We start from the raw sequence: 15,386 nt of genomic DNA on the forward strand, positions 1-15,386 counted from the left end.
ATACAAGATGCTTTACTAAGTTATTGTACTATAAGTATTGAGTTTTTATTGTTCCTTAAGCAAATCCGGTGAAAAGTTTTCAAGTGCTAGAGCAACAAAGAGGTAATAAATTTGGGGTCGTCTCCTAGAAGTAGCAAGTTGTGGCCACTCAAGATATTGTACTATAGATGCGGTACTTTTATTCTACGCTAATTATTCAAATTATAGCATTTACTAAATCATTGCGGTCGGCTTTTATTCGTAGATTAGATTAAATCAACCGATGCCTTGCTCTACTATTGCTACTTAAGTTAATTTATTTTACACAACACACAGGAAAATTTAATCCGCAAATGAGGTCTGATTCATTGCATTGATTTATCACTGAGATTAACTTAGCTCTTGATTAATGATTTTGAAAATTAAACCAGTGATATGAAGTTTTTATTAGTTTTCCATGAGAGAACAGCCGTAAAATATGTAAAGATATAAAAAAACATTGCGACGAGGGAATCCCATATGTAATTCATGTCTGCGTTCCGGATGAAGCACATAATATTACAAAGAAGTATTATTTTCTCTTAGCGATGGGAATGTAGATTGTAGACATATTTTTAGACAAAACGAAGGCGACATTCTTGATAAATTCGCTCGTAATTGTTGCGTCTCGAGCGTGAGAACTATTATCACATGACTGACGTTTTTCCTTCATTATAGAAACGCAACTGATGTTGTCTAGCTCGAAGGAATGTTAAAAAAGTGAATTTTATTTGTTCGGCCAACTTTAAGATTTAAATAATGTTTTAAGCATTTTTGCCACATGATGGTAGAATATTCAGCATGGTATGAAATATTGAAGTGTTACTTTATTGTATTTGGCTCTGTGACAATTGAATTTCGTTTTACTATAGCAGTTAGACACTGGAGGACTTGCAGGACAATCGTTTTTATTTATTGTGAGCTAAATCTTAAAGTAACAAATTATAGTAAAATCCGTTTTTTTTTGCTATGAACTATACATAGTATCTATCTCAATATTATTAGCAATCGAGCAAAAGATAACTATAAGTTTGCATAGAGTGATAAAACTAATTATTTCAGATAGCAACCACAAACTACTGGCCAGGTTTTTTTTTCTTTATTTAAGGTCCTAAAATCGGGCTAACTAAGGCTAAACTTACGAACGATTATCTAATACATACCTATTAAACATTTTAATGAATAAGAACCTCCTCTCTTTTAAAACCCGTTAAAAGAGATTTCTTTTTTCTTTTCTTACCTGCATCTCCTGTACTTTTCTATCAATATCGTGAGCTCTAAGCCTGGTTCCGCTGACGGGCTGCAGCAGACGCAGCACGTCACCCGACGTCTCGATCATGGGGTACGACCTGAAGTGCTCTATCAGACCGACGAGGTCGTCGAACTGCTCGCCACTGCCGACGTCGTACTTGTTATGCTGGGGACAATAAGTACTAGTTAATATCGAAGCAACATGAATGTAGTGTATTTTATCCTTTGTGACTATATTTTAGACTATGTATGTATATTTATGTTGTGTTTGTATAAAGACATACAAACGAAGAACATAGAGTTGCGAATAATTATAATTCATTTAGAAGAAATATTGACACTAGTAACAAGATCATAGCCGATTACCCGACGCCAATCACTTAATGCATTGAAAATTATAGTTTTCACAAAATAAATATGTTATTGTTACTAGGAAACAAGCACTGCGATGGACATCAAAGTTATAGCATGAGACTAAAGCATAAGCAGGTTGAAAATTTTACGGTCTTCTGATAAATTAAAAATCAATGACAACATTTATATTAAAGACCTTGCAGTCAACTGAAAAATCGCATAAGTAATCAAACAAACCGCTATTTAGACGAGTATACAGGGTGTCCCAAAACTCAACGATAATCCGATACAGGATGAAAGGCCAAGTCATACCGGCTATAGGAAAAATAAAAAAAAAATTCCATATCACTTAGTTCAGCAATAATAGACACTTTTCAAAAAAGTTGAAATTCCACACCCTTGGTCGCATTTTCAAGTCCTGTGATCACCAATGTCACAATTTCGCTGTGTTTTTTTGAATTTCGTGATCTTAATTAAATATGCTATTAATCGTATAACAAATTAATGCACAAAACATTGTTAATTTAATAAAAAAAGTTAAGTTTTAGTGATCTTTCTCAAAAATATCGTTAGTCAACTTTGACGCTTCATACTGAAAAAAAAATGTAGTACACTACCCTTGGCAAGTTATTTCAAAAATTGGCGCATTTAATCAAGATTTCAAAATAGTATAACACTTGCCACTTTTCTTGCCATTAAAAATGTTATTTTTATTTGAACGAAGAGTATCCTCGCAAATGGATCGGACGCAGTGGTACAATTTTATGGCTTCCTTGTTCTCCCGATCTAAATCCAGTAGATATTTTTTACTGGGAATGCATAAAAGAAAAAGTTTATTCGAAATCAATACAAAATCTATCATAACTTAGACAGAAAAGTGACACAGCGTCAGAAGAAATAAATGCAAGGAATTTTGATTGACCGGTGCAAAGGTCTTTTGTAAAGCGTTGCAGAGCCTGAATTCATGCTAGAGGAAAACAATTCGGAATTACTTTAGTTTAAGGAGAATAATTAAATAAGATCGATGGTTCGTTCATTGTTTTTTTTTTAATTATTATAACCTATTATGTTTATTACATTAAATATTTGTTATGGACTGACTCAATTACATCTTTACTAAAAATAATTGCTTTCCTCTGGCACGAATACAGGCTCTGCAACGACGTACAAATGATTTTTTCACCAGTCAAGCAAAATTCCTTGCATTTATTTCTTCTGACGCTGTGTCAATTTTCTGGCGAAGTTCTGATAGATTTTGTATTGATTTCGAATAGACTTTTTCTTTTATGCATTCCCAGTAAAAAATATCTACTAGATTTAGATCGGGGGAACGAGGATGCTATTAAATTGTACCACTGCGCCCGATCCATTTGCGAGGATACTCTTCGTTCAAATAAAAATAACATTTTTAATGGCAAGAAAAGTGGCAAGTGTTATACTATTTTGAAATCTTGATTAAATGCGCCAACTTTTGAAATAACTTGCCAAGGGTAGTGTACTACATTTTTTTTCAGCATGAAGCGTCAAAGTTGACTAACGATATTTTTGAGAAAGATGACTCACTAAAACTTAACTTTTTTTATTAAATTAACAATGTTTTGTGCATTAATTTGTTATACGATTAATAGCATATTTAATTAAGATCACGAAATTCAAAAAAACACAGCGAAATTGTGACATTGGTGATCACAGGACTTGAAAATGCGACCAAGGGTGTGGAATTTCAACTTTTTTGAAAAGTGTCTATTATTGCTGAACTAAGTGATATGGAATTTTTTTTTTTTTTTCCTATAGCCGGTATGACTTGGCCTTTCATCCTGTCTCGGATTATCGTTGAGTTTTGGGACACCCTGTATAAGTATGCAATTTTCATAGAACCCTCGCTATTACATACTTGTTACATCAGATACACTCTAACTTTGTCACAATAAAGATAAATTCATACGATTATAACAGCACATCGGCAAGAGCTGTGGCATAATTTAAAACGATTGTATGTTCCTACTGACATAATGTATGGTTGATATAATATGCGCCCATGCATATGGAAGTATATGTTTGTGCAGTTTTCAACTGATAGTTATTTATTTTTAATGTTATGTAATACAAAAGCAGAATAAATGTGTGGATCTTAGATAGGTATGTAAAATCTTCTATCCTAATGCAATATAGAATTATAAGAAACCGGGTCACCTTTACTATACTAAAACCTTCCGCGAGAATCACGGATTAGTTCAGCATAGTTTTCTTTTGATGAAAAACACATGAAATCCGTTTAATAGTTTTCGAGTTTACCACGAACAAACAAACTTTATTTTTGACAATGAAATACAGAATTTTATACATACATACTTACATACATAAAATCACGCTTTATTTACATACGTAGGCAGAGACCAAAGAACGCCACTTGGTACGATCCTTACAAACTTCCCTTGCTTCTTTCACATGTTTCGTGACAACTGAACCGTGACAATTTAAGACTGCATAAACTGGCCCATAATTATTAAAATAAATGCAATCAAAGTAAGTAGACAGTAACTCACGTTTATACATAAACATAAAGAATTGTCACGTGTTGTCTCCATCATAAATCACTAAGAAATTGTTATAAATACACTCAATAATGATTATATTAATGAGTGCTGATCGAGATTACATTCCCCAGTCATTCCAAAGCAAAACTGTAATTTATAGTCCATATTATTTTCAATTGAAGACATGCTTGTTGCGCCGCGGCTATATTTTAAGATTTGCAGTATGTTATTCAATCATTTACAGAATAAATATGGAGAGTTTCTATAAAAATCTACTAAAGAAGGATACTTATGACGCCTAAAATTATTTATATACGAAAAAATATCCTTCTGTTTAATGTAATGCATTTTAAAACAATTTCCATCCAAATTAATTTACTTGACTTTGCGTAGAAGCAACGAACGGTTATGTGAACGCACCATGTACCAGTGTTCTCACTGAGCTAGTACTAGAATAGTTTCGATGAATTAACAGACAGTCTAGTAGCAGGATTAAAAAAACATGGGAATTTACATAACGAACAAGTGATTTGTAAGTCTTAATAAATTATTCTATAATAGCCCGAACGTCGCAAAAGATGAATTACATAGAAAAAACAATTTAAACATGACAACACAATAACACATTCATCATAAACCTCACTGCCTACACGTGTCCAAACTTGGAACATTTTAATTGTCGTTACATTGATGTCCTTCAGCCCTTATCTCAAGTAAACAGAGTACAGTACGCCCTTCCTCAACATATTTGGAGAAGTAATAACAAAATTAAACATACGTAATGATGTTTATAGCATGTTGCATTCATGTTTTTTAACTGATCGGCTATATCGAAAGCCGATACGGCTTACGTTTCATTTTTTTTGTCAAGTAGGTTTCGTAAAGCTGTTAGAGCGGACGAAACTTCAATGAAGAATTTAGAGAGAATAATTAATTTATGTTCGGTTCGTGGTCTTCAACTATTTACAAGATTTTTTTTTTAATAGATGCGTTGGATACTCTCGAAAGCCTAATCCTTTAAGGACACTAGATCAACGAAAGGCGACTACATATAAAGAATCGACTTTCGACGTTAAAATAAGGGAGGAAAGTTTGTACGGAGTTTGAAGCCGTAAGTGTTAGCTAGTAGAAGAATATATGGCATATTGGACTTAACAGACATAAACAAAACGCCTAAATCCCCAAATACGAGTACCGTCTGACCGGCGACGTCGTTACACGCTGGTTCAAGGCTCACACGTTGTAAATATGCCTGTTATGATCGTTTGTTTTATTTCTACGCTTTATCTGATTATCAAGTATGTACCTAAAATGTAATAGAGATAATAGGAAGTTAGAGTTTCCATTCACATTTATGTAATACTCTATCTAACTTTTCTCTGTGTCTCTGACTAACAAACGAATATCTTTTTCTTTTCTAGTATTGCATTGTGGCTTAAGTTTTTGGAGTCAATATAGAACGATCCAGCTTAATTGCCTTGCTAACATAAGTTTATCCGAAGCCCATGCGATAATGTATTAAAATCCTTAGTAACTTAAATAAAATTCATAACAACCCGACCCATAATAGACCGAAAAGACCAAAAAGGAGACATTAACAAAAAAGCCCAAAAAAATTAAACACCAAAACGAAATACACGCAAAATAAGGACACTATCATTTAATATAGTATACTGGGTACTACACAAGGTCGTCGTGACAATAGTCACGTATATAGACAATGTCCTTCTCCAGGCTATGGTGTTTCCTTCTACATTACTATTCACGAGGCAGCCCGAAGTATGGACATGTAGAAATTCAAATCACGTACAAACATTGTTTACTATATGAAGGAAAAAAATTGTGCGTGAATATTCGACAACTATTTTGGCGTCTCGCCAGTGTATAAGTTGTAAGCCTTTATCTAGGTTTCTGGGTAAGCAATTAAGTTTATAGAGCTCGTAATTTTGTAGAATATGCAGTTAATTCAAGGTTTATCGTATATTTAGTTCAAGTCGTCCTGAGTCATTTGTGTGTGCTGTTGAAGGTACTTGTGCCGTTATGACTGTCGCTAAAAGTTTTGGTCGGTTCAATAATTTAGGATAAAACCAAATCTTATATCTTATCTTAGTTTTCTTGATTTTCTCTCTAAGATGTTGCAGTTGTTATATCCGGAACTTTTACAAATGTGGTAAACAGGTCCATAAATATAGAGTTCGATTACTCGCATACTGCAAAAGTTGCTCAGTTATCTAACAGCTTTCAAGACTTGAATAGTTCTAGTTAGTAACAAAAAGGAGTAGATTTACTACCCGGCCAGCTGACACAAAAACGCACCCTTTCCACAAAAGGAGTAATGAAAGCGAAATGTCTATAAACCGCTTTGGTCCAGTTAGAGCTTGTATGGGTCAGCAAAAACTAGACCAGGCCGATGAAAATCGATATTAAAGTCGACAATAAACAGGTCATATCACGTCACGCAATGCTATGGTGGTATTCACATTTTCCCATCAGTACATGATATAAATACACGTTCATCTCATTGTCATCACATATTTAATTGTTTCTATTTGCAATTGTCTCACTACCTCGTAAGACATGAATATTTATTAACTTCATTTTACTGCCGGCCCATTTGTAACAATTATTATGCATCGGACTTTTGATAAATAGACACGGAATTACTAATAGGAATATTATGCAGTATAATAATGATCTTAACTATTGCACGGGTACAAGGAAATGGATGACGTGACAGTTTTAAAGAACTGCAAACATTACTTAATATAATCGTTTCCCACTTCATTAATTAACTGCACTGTTACAAAAACGACTACCTATTTTCTTTGTTAAAGCTGAGACGGACACTAGACAATTAAAAAACTTACCCAAAGAAGCAAGCCTTTCACTAGCAACAAGCAATTATTGCGCGACTTTCTTATAATTCTGTTTTAAGCCGGATTTTTCACTTAGCACACTCACACGTTAAAATATACAATAGTTGACGGTACTAACATTATCTTTATGATGTAAGATAGAACAAAAGGTGATTAATTTATGAACGGAGACAATTAAACGGCGTACTGCGAGGAGCGAGGAGCGCCCGGCCGCACGTTGGATTGTTTACTTCGAATATCAATCAAAATAATATTGTGACGCAGTTCACGTTTGCGCAGTTGCACTCTAGTGAATATTACCTCTTGGCTGGTTCTGTCTCCCTAGTAGTTCGACTCAATGTACCTACTATATTGATGTTGTGAACGGTGGAGAGGGTTGGCTGTATTCATGAACTAGTTAGTGTGTGTGATTCCCACGCATGCTCCGTTTATAGCTAGATTCCGATGTATAGAATATTTATAGGGTTGTAGAATGAAAAGGGGGCATTGCATGACTGAGCGGAAAGTAAAAACTTGCGTGCAAAAGTTTTAAGCCCCAATATTAGTTTGTCCCATACAAAACTAGTTTAAAGTTAAGTTATATTTAAAAATAAGATGTAAATGAAAGCAACTAAAGGTATAAAAACAAAACCAATTAATTTTTATATCAAATAAGAATAAATATGCTTAAAATTTAAACCCGCCTTTAGTCGAACAGGAATGTCAGGTATCAAACAAGTAAGAATAGTTCGCTTAATGAAATATCATTACCTCTATTACATCAGGTATGCAATGACCAGCATATTGCAAAAACAACATAGTCATAATATATGTATATTTATCACTATTCACTTGCTCGGTGAATCCCACTCACAACACTGTATTTTCCTTAAGATTTTAATTTCCCAACTAATAATGAGTACTTAAAAATAGTCACGACTACAACACTGTAGTAAAATATTGCAATATTTTAAGAGTTATTATTTTCTTGTTTTACATTGACACGTGATACGGCACGTGTAAAGTCGAATATAAACAGAATATTTTGCTAAAATTATATACATACATAATAATATTATATAAAATCATCTTATTCTCACAGGGGTTTCATTCTATAAATCAATTTATGGTTAATGAACAATAAGGATTTATGAAAGAATACATAGCCTTTTATAACCGTGTTAATCCCGAAACATGGTGACCTGTCTGTCAATCTTGTTTGTCCTAGAAACACTAATATAATTATTAATATGCCTTAGCAATTAGGTCAGATACCTAACAAACATCGTATATCATATATTATACAACTAGTAAAAAAGGAAAAAAATTGCCTTCATTATTTTGCCTTGTATGGAAGGTTCGCGACTGGCGGAGGAACATCTGAGCTGAGGATGGTCTATTTGATACATTAATTTGTATTAAAAATTACTCAGAATTATTAACTTTAATCGAAATAAATCGTGCATGCCAAGGGTCTACTAAGTTATCGGACTAACCCCCCGGTTTCTGAGGTACATTTTGCCGTAGTTTATCTATTCAATAGCGTTTAAAATCATACAATAAAACGCTATTGAATAGATAAACTACCGCTAAATGTACCTCAGAAACCGGGCATAAGTAAAACAAGTAGGTATAGTATGCTATTAGTTATTCGGGAAGTATCAAGCTAAAGAATATTTCAGTTTGTCGCTTAGTTTTGTTTTAATTATGTGTACAGAAATGAAGGCAGCCGAAAAAATATTTGCTAGTTCAGTTTCTTCTTTACTGAACTACAGTAAACGAAGTTGTTCTTTCATTACAATTATTAATCTGTCTGACGCCACCTAAATCTATATGAAGATCTACAATACTTCTAGAAAGTTGATTGAGGATATATTGTGAGGACGCGTAATGCATAAAATGTATGGTCATCTCGCCATAAAATAACACACACATTAAAGTCGAGTACCGAGTTCAAATTCCAGTAAAGTATGATTCAAGATTATTATTACAAATTCCTTTTCGTATCCGAGATGATACAATAACTGCCTTTGTGACGCTGTACGTAGTGCAACCGACTGCTGATTTAAGGTCTCGGATTCGATTCCCGGGTCGAGTAAAGTACTTTCGAAATAGTAGCCGGAAGTTTGGTGGCGTGCCCAGTATATGGTAAATGGCTCGTGCCATTATGGCATTAAGACTAAAATCGTAAATGCAAAAGGTCTACTTTCTACACCTCTGCCTACACCTCCGATATAATAAGCGTGATGTTACCGTATGTAGGATACATTATTTCTTACATAACATTGTCTTTTAAAAGTATCGCCAACCCTAAGCAACTATCATCTCCGAATTGAACTTGAAAAACTTCATTCCACCGAGCAGGGCAAGTTGCACACGTATACTTTTTTTAGCAGTCCCACGATGCAACTACTCGTACTTCTTTTAATTTATGATCTCCTGATGCAACAAAATATCTTTAGTAGTGCATTCCTTGAGAAAATATACCGCCACTAAGCTTTTTATTTTTCTTTCCGGTTGTAGCAATCTAGGTTATAAACAATATCAATGAGTAAAAAATAGAATGTTCTTTTGTTCATATTTCTGTTGTAAAATAAAAGTTCAAAGGCTTGTTTTACGGTTTGTTATGTACGTTTCGGATATTTTTATTCAATGGATCCAGATTCTAGTAAATGTAGGAAAATATTTGTTTATGCACTCGATATGCTAACCGACACTTACTCGGAAGAATTGAAACCGACCATTAAAATTTCCCTACACGTACTCACTTACTCCTCACAATTTACTTAGGAACTACTTGCGAAATAAGTTAACACTTAAGTTAAGAAAGTTATAGTCTTTCGATCCATAATGTTTCACAATATTTTCCTGTAAGCCTTCTGTTATTAGAATACAATGAAAACTAACGCATAACGTCAGTCTTCTGTTTTCAACTAGTTTTAGCACTTGTTGTTCAATCAGTATTTCTACTATAGAAAATGAATTACAAAACACTGCACTCATCCATCGACACTGCGTAGAAAATAGTGACAAGTTTCCCGATCTATCGCTAGATTTCTCCCCGCACTAAAACGACTCTTTTGTTCTATGATGTCCTAGTACTGCCAACTATCAAAAGTACAATTCCTTGAGTACCAAGACGGTTAGAGTACACTGTATTATTTATGTTAAAACTATAAAATATTGTTGATTTTTTAATTTTATTTTACAATATAAATTTTCCCTCTCCCTCTTATGAAACGTCAATCTCTCCCTCTAACATAGGGCGCATTGGGAATCTAGTTCATTACTAGTTGAACGATTTGTCGTTAGATTCACTCCCCTGTGGCAAACTACTCCTTTACTTTATGGTCCCCTAGTATTATAAACTATTGTACACCAGATTCCCCGAGGAACGGGGAGCATAGTTTAGACATTGCTAAAGTTTATAACATTTTAGCAATATTTTAAACTAAATATCGAACAGCCAATCACATGGCTCGGATACTTGATTTGTTAACAACGCGTTCCTCGACGCGTTGCACGATGTCGATGCATATTGGCTGCAAATTTTGACAAGTGAGACGATTTATCGGTTGACCAGTGTTCCGCTACTGACCTACTCTTCAAATTCATAGTGCCCTAGTAAATGTAGTCTATCGTAAGACGTATTCAGCGAGGACTAAGAAACGTGCCATTAGATTCTGGAGCAGGGAATTTCAATATCTAATTTATTTATTTAATAATGTGTTATTTAAATATATAGCAGAGTACAGTGATTTTGTAGTTATTGTAAATCATTGTTACAAAATTCTATTTTCTCTAGTTTTTTTTCCCACATGAGAATGGATGCGTGGGGCGATGCATGTTTTAGCGGTCAATGTGCAAAATCATTATGTAAAAAAATAACTAACTATACACGTAAATCACGCCTATTTCGCATAGGGGTAGGCAGATAACAGAGAACTTATTAAATAATTACTAAATAAATCTTTGTCAACATATATAACAATAAGTTTATGCAGTTGTGATAGTATAAGGGAAACAGGGTATTTCCTCGCCTCCCAAGCAAGTCTTAGAGAGTGAAACCTAATGCACAATTTTCCGAAAATTCTTGGATTGGAGGATAACTACTTCGTTATAACAATTTCTTTTTAGTCAAGTAATTGATTGAAAGCACTTAGGTACTCTGTGCATGTCAGACCATTCTTATAAACAGTTCTTGATAAAAGACAAGGCTCTTGATTAGTCCTTGGCCTATCCACCTCTTGCTAACAGGGCAAAGAAAATACCATTCCCCGGCAAGAGAAAATAAAACTAATGTAAGCCACGTTTACGATTAGGAACTAAAAAGTTTTATCAATAAAAATCTTGCAATAACATTACGACTTCTACACTTGTCTTAAGGGGACAGGAGTATTTCTTACGATAGTTTGAAACACTAGGACATTATAAATCTAAAGAGATACCTACATTAAACATGGGAAGTGTAGAATTTCATGCACACTTATGTGAGTAGGTATATTATATTATGCAATGGTGCGAGTGTTGATACAAATCAGTCAACCGTGTCGGGATAGGAAATAATAATGTGGTGGTAAACAAATTTCTATGTAGTGGTAATTTCGCGGGTATATTCGATGCACCTGATTGGTCAGCAGGAGTCATTTTGATTGACAGGGTATCACACATCGATTTTCACCACTACATGTTTACCGTTACAAACATTATTGTAGCAATAATCGGCAATGATGGACTCAAATTGCAACTGCGACAAGTTCAGCGATTGGTCGGGGGACTGCACTCGCAATATCAATCAACTCTTTTGATTTATGACGTCCTGGTGTTTGTGATTGATCGTAAGGAGCTAAATAGGTTCTAAGAAAGTAGGGCTAGGAAGTAGGTCAATTATTTCTATGTTATATGTTTGGGTTTCCACAAAAAAAAACTATCTAAAAGTTAAAAAGACAAAAATAAAGAAGATTAAAAATGACTAAAGTCTACCTCACTTAATAAGAAAAAATCACATATTTCTATTTAAAAAAAAACAGATAAGGTGAGAATTAGAGGACTCGGTTTTACTAAGAAAGAAAAGCTGAAAATGAACGATAAACAAAACTAAAATGAAAAAGTCAAAAAATTATATTAAAGTAGTAGGTAGTATATATTTTTATTTTACATTTAAAACTAAAACTAATATTTAATTATATTTTAAACGCTTCTAAACGCAACTGACACAAAAAAAAAACAGGAAAATCTAAACTAAAGTAGTTTGTTATGAAACGCAGATTTACTAACACTATGATTTTTCTCTATGTACCCCAAAACCTAGGACGGATTATCTTAGATATACTAGTCCGAACGTCTTAAGTATCCCTGGCGTGTCTTACGATGACCTATGGGTACCAGGGCAGCATAGACCTCAAAGAGGTAGCATACAACGCATGTGCAATCGACAGATCAATCGTCAAACGCGTTGCAGTATCAATACCAAGCTATCATTTGGGTCGGCCTATAGCGGTCGTTAATTAATGAATTTTGGGGAAGCGGGCGTTCCAGACTGTGTTTTAAATACAGGCTTTGTATGTAATGTCTAAAAACGTTGAACGTCGTTAGATGATAACCTTGTAAAACAGATACCCATAAAATGTTATATAATAAAATTGGGCCGTCTTCAGTCGTAACGCAATTTCAGCTACCAACGTTAATTATTTAATACAGATTTTATAGTAAATACTTACTGCTTATGCTAAGTTCTTTTATATACGCAGAATTGATGTGTGTTAAAAACTTTTTGGAAACTTTTTTTTTGTATTGAACAACCAAAGTAATAAAATTAGGCATCACGGTAAATAGCTGAAATAAGTACAAAACAAGTAGCTCAAAACCTCACACATATGCATTGTAATTAAATCCTCACTACTACAATAACATTATTGTTTGTTTTCACATTATCTGTCAACCACGTGCATAATGCACACAACAGCAAACAAAGGTGTGTATAACAAAAATTGCTGAGTCGGCCGATTTGTCGGTGGATAGTTCCCTCATTATAAAATAACTCTTTTTAATCATGATGCCCTGGTATATCTATCCCCTTAAAAGACGGGACTTTCATTCAAGACGTTCAAAACCCCATCTTTTGTTCAAATAAACTGGCTTTCTTCCTAATAATTATCCCTCTATGGTGTTTGAAGAGGGATGAATTTTATTCCGTTCGTTTTAAATGCTATAGAAGAAGCGAGGTAGATGCAGGCAATTAGTAAAATAATTGATGAGTCAAATACTACCGTTTGGGAGAGCCGGGACTATGTCTTATCAATAGTTTGTGGTACCAGGATAACATGAATCAAAAGAGTTAATTGTAGCGGCAGTGCAATCAACCGATAAATCGGTGAACTAGTTGCAATTTTAATTGGGATCAGCTATCCGAGTCGCATAACTTAATGAAGGTAAGCAAACACTTTTAAAATAGTTTTGTACAGTGTTCCCTAATAATTTCCTCTTAGGAAATCAGCCAACGGTGCAGGATTTTGTTTTTAGTCACCGAGTGTGTGCAGAATACACAGGTACACTCTCTATTCCCTCTTCCTCATCGGGACGGATTTCCGGCACGACCCGTGTAGGTGAGGCGTATAACCGATGACTTTACATGCTCTCCGAGATACAGAGGTCTACGATCTCAACTTCCAAACTCCGGGCAATCGCCGAGCAATTCTTAACAGATAAACTCAGAAAATACTTTTCGGCCCGACCCAAGATTCGAACCCGAGACTTTTGCCTGGCAATCACATACAATACCAACCACGCCACAGAGACAATCATCATATAAATTAGAGAAAATTGATAGCACTTTGCCGGACTTCGGAATCAAACGCGAGTCCTCATGATCTGCAGTCGGATACTCTACCGGCTGCGCCACATCCAGAATTAATCTGTAAAAGCATCATTAAGTAGCACTTTACTTAAAGACCTCATTGTAGTTGTACAGCTCTCGTCACTTTCACTCTCGGGACAGATAAGATAAATGGACCAACTAGTTGCAGTTTACATATTATTATAACTCTGTATTATACAGGTATACATTGATGAGTGTAGTTGTAAATTTCTCGTCACTTTCCCTCTCGGCAGGTAATGTGTACATCACACATTGACGCTCACTACTACATAAGTAGCTAATTATCGACCTCGCACACAATGAGCTTCATGGATTCCACAAGTTCAGCGATCTGTTGGTTGCATTTCCGAATATACTCTTTTGATTTATGATGTCCTGGTGAGTGATGTACATCGTAAGAAATGTTTTAACGCCTTAGACATTGATCGTTGCTAATGCTCCTAGTAGCTAAACAAAGTATCAAAAATGTTGGTCCAAGGGAGACGTAGTTTTTTGTATGTCTTGTATATTTATGATTCTGATCGAATATAAAGTAGTTTCCAGATAAACTAGTTTAAGGACATCTTTTGAGCTAAGGACAAAAAATAGGGGCTGTACGAAAAACTGGCAATAGAGCCGAGCCAGCAATGATGGTTAAACGATACTAAACATTTAGAATGCTTACAGTTAGTAAATATAGAGGTTTTACAGTAAGCAGCTAATAAAGAGTATAGTAAGTCTCACTCAAATAAAAAACAAACGTCTTAAGTATCAAAACGTTTCTTTCGATAGTTTTATGGTACTAGGAAATCATAAAATAGAAGAGATGGCTAAATGATTTACCGCCGAAATTATATGTCCGTCTAGGTGTTGTAAATCACCCATCCACGTGTAAATAATTGCAACAAATGAATTGGAACTGTATAAACAGCACACATAAAAAGTTTAATTCTCACTACTACATGAATTTCTGTAAATGTGTTGTTTCAATTATTGTAAACTACAAACACAACACGAATTAAAATTGCAACACGTTGGACGATCGTTCGCTCGACTGCACTCCCGTTTGGATTTACTCTTTCAACCTATGATGCCCTGGTATTTAAAACTATCGTAAGTTATGTTTAACATTAGTATTTAATGAGGAAATTACTTGGCGACAAACAAATATAAAATGAGCTATGTTTATTAAACAGATTATCCTCTTTCATAAACATAAGACGCCGCAATTAACCTCCTACAACGTCTTAAATGGCTGAGCATGTCTTATGATAGTTTGTAGTACCAGGAGATCATAAATCAACAGAGCAGATTTATAGTAGTGGATAATCCAACGACAAATCCGTGGACCAGTTGCAGCTCCTATACAAATTTGTCAAACGTGTCGAGCTATGAATCGGATAAATTAATATTGGTCTGCCCGTCACGACTAAATATTTTGCGATAGTGATAGAAAGGGAAACTAGAAGCTTCTAAATATTACGAGTACTATGAAAATCTCCAAAAATTAACAAG

The 15,386-nt window shown here is 34.5% G+C and overlaps 1 protein-coding gene across 3 annotated transcripts in view; it reads right to left on the reverse strand.

The window, feature by feature from the left end:
• LOC142986480 (tyrosine-protein phosphatase non-receptor type 11-like) overlaps positions 1–15,386 on the reverse strand; it is a 77,695-nt gene that overhangs the window by 7,647 nt on the left and 54,662 nt on the right. For all 3 annotated transcript variants that reach the window (XM_076134995.1, XM_076134996.1, XM_076134997.1), the window contains one exon: positions 1,259–1,435. In XM_076134995.1, the coding sequence (XP_075991110.1) occupies positions 1,259–1,435 (177 nt within the window). The remainder of the gene's footprint in view (positions 1–1,258; positions 1,436–15,386) is intronic.

This window comes from Anticarsia gemmatalis, chromosome Z (genome assembly GCF_050436995.1).
Source record: "Anticarsia gemmatalis isolate Benzon Research Colony breed Stoneville strain chromosome Z, ilAntGemm2 primary, whole genome shotgun sequence".
Taxonomy (NCBI): Eukaryota; Metazoa; Arthropoda; class Insecta; order Lepidoptera; family Erebidae; genus Anticarsia; species Anticarsia gemmatalis.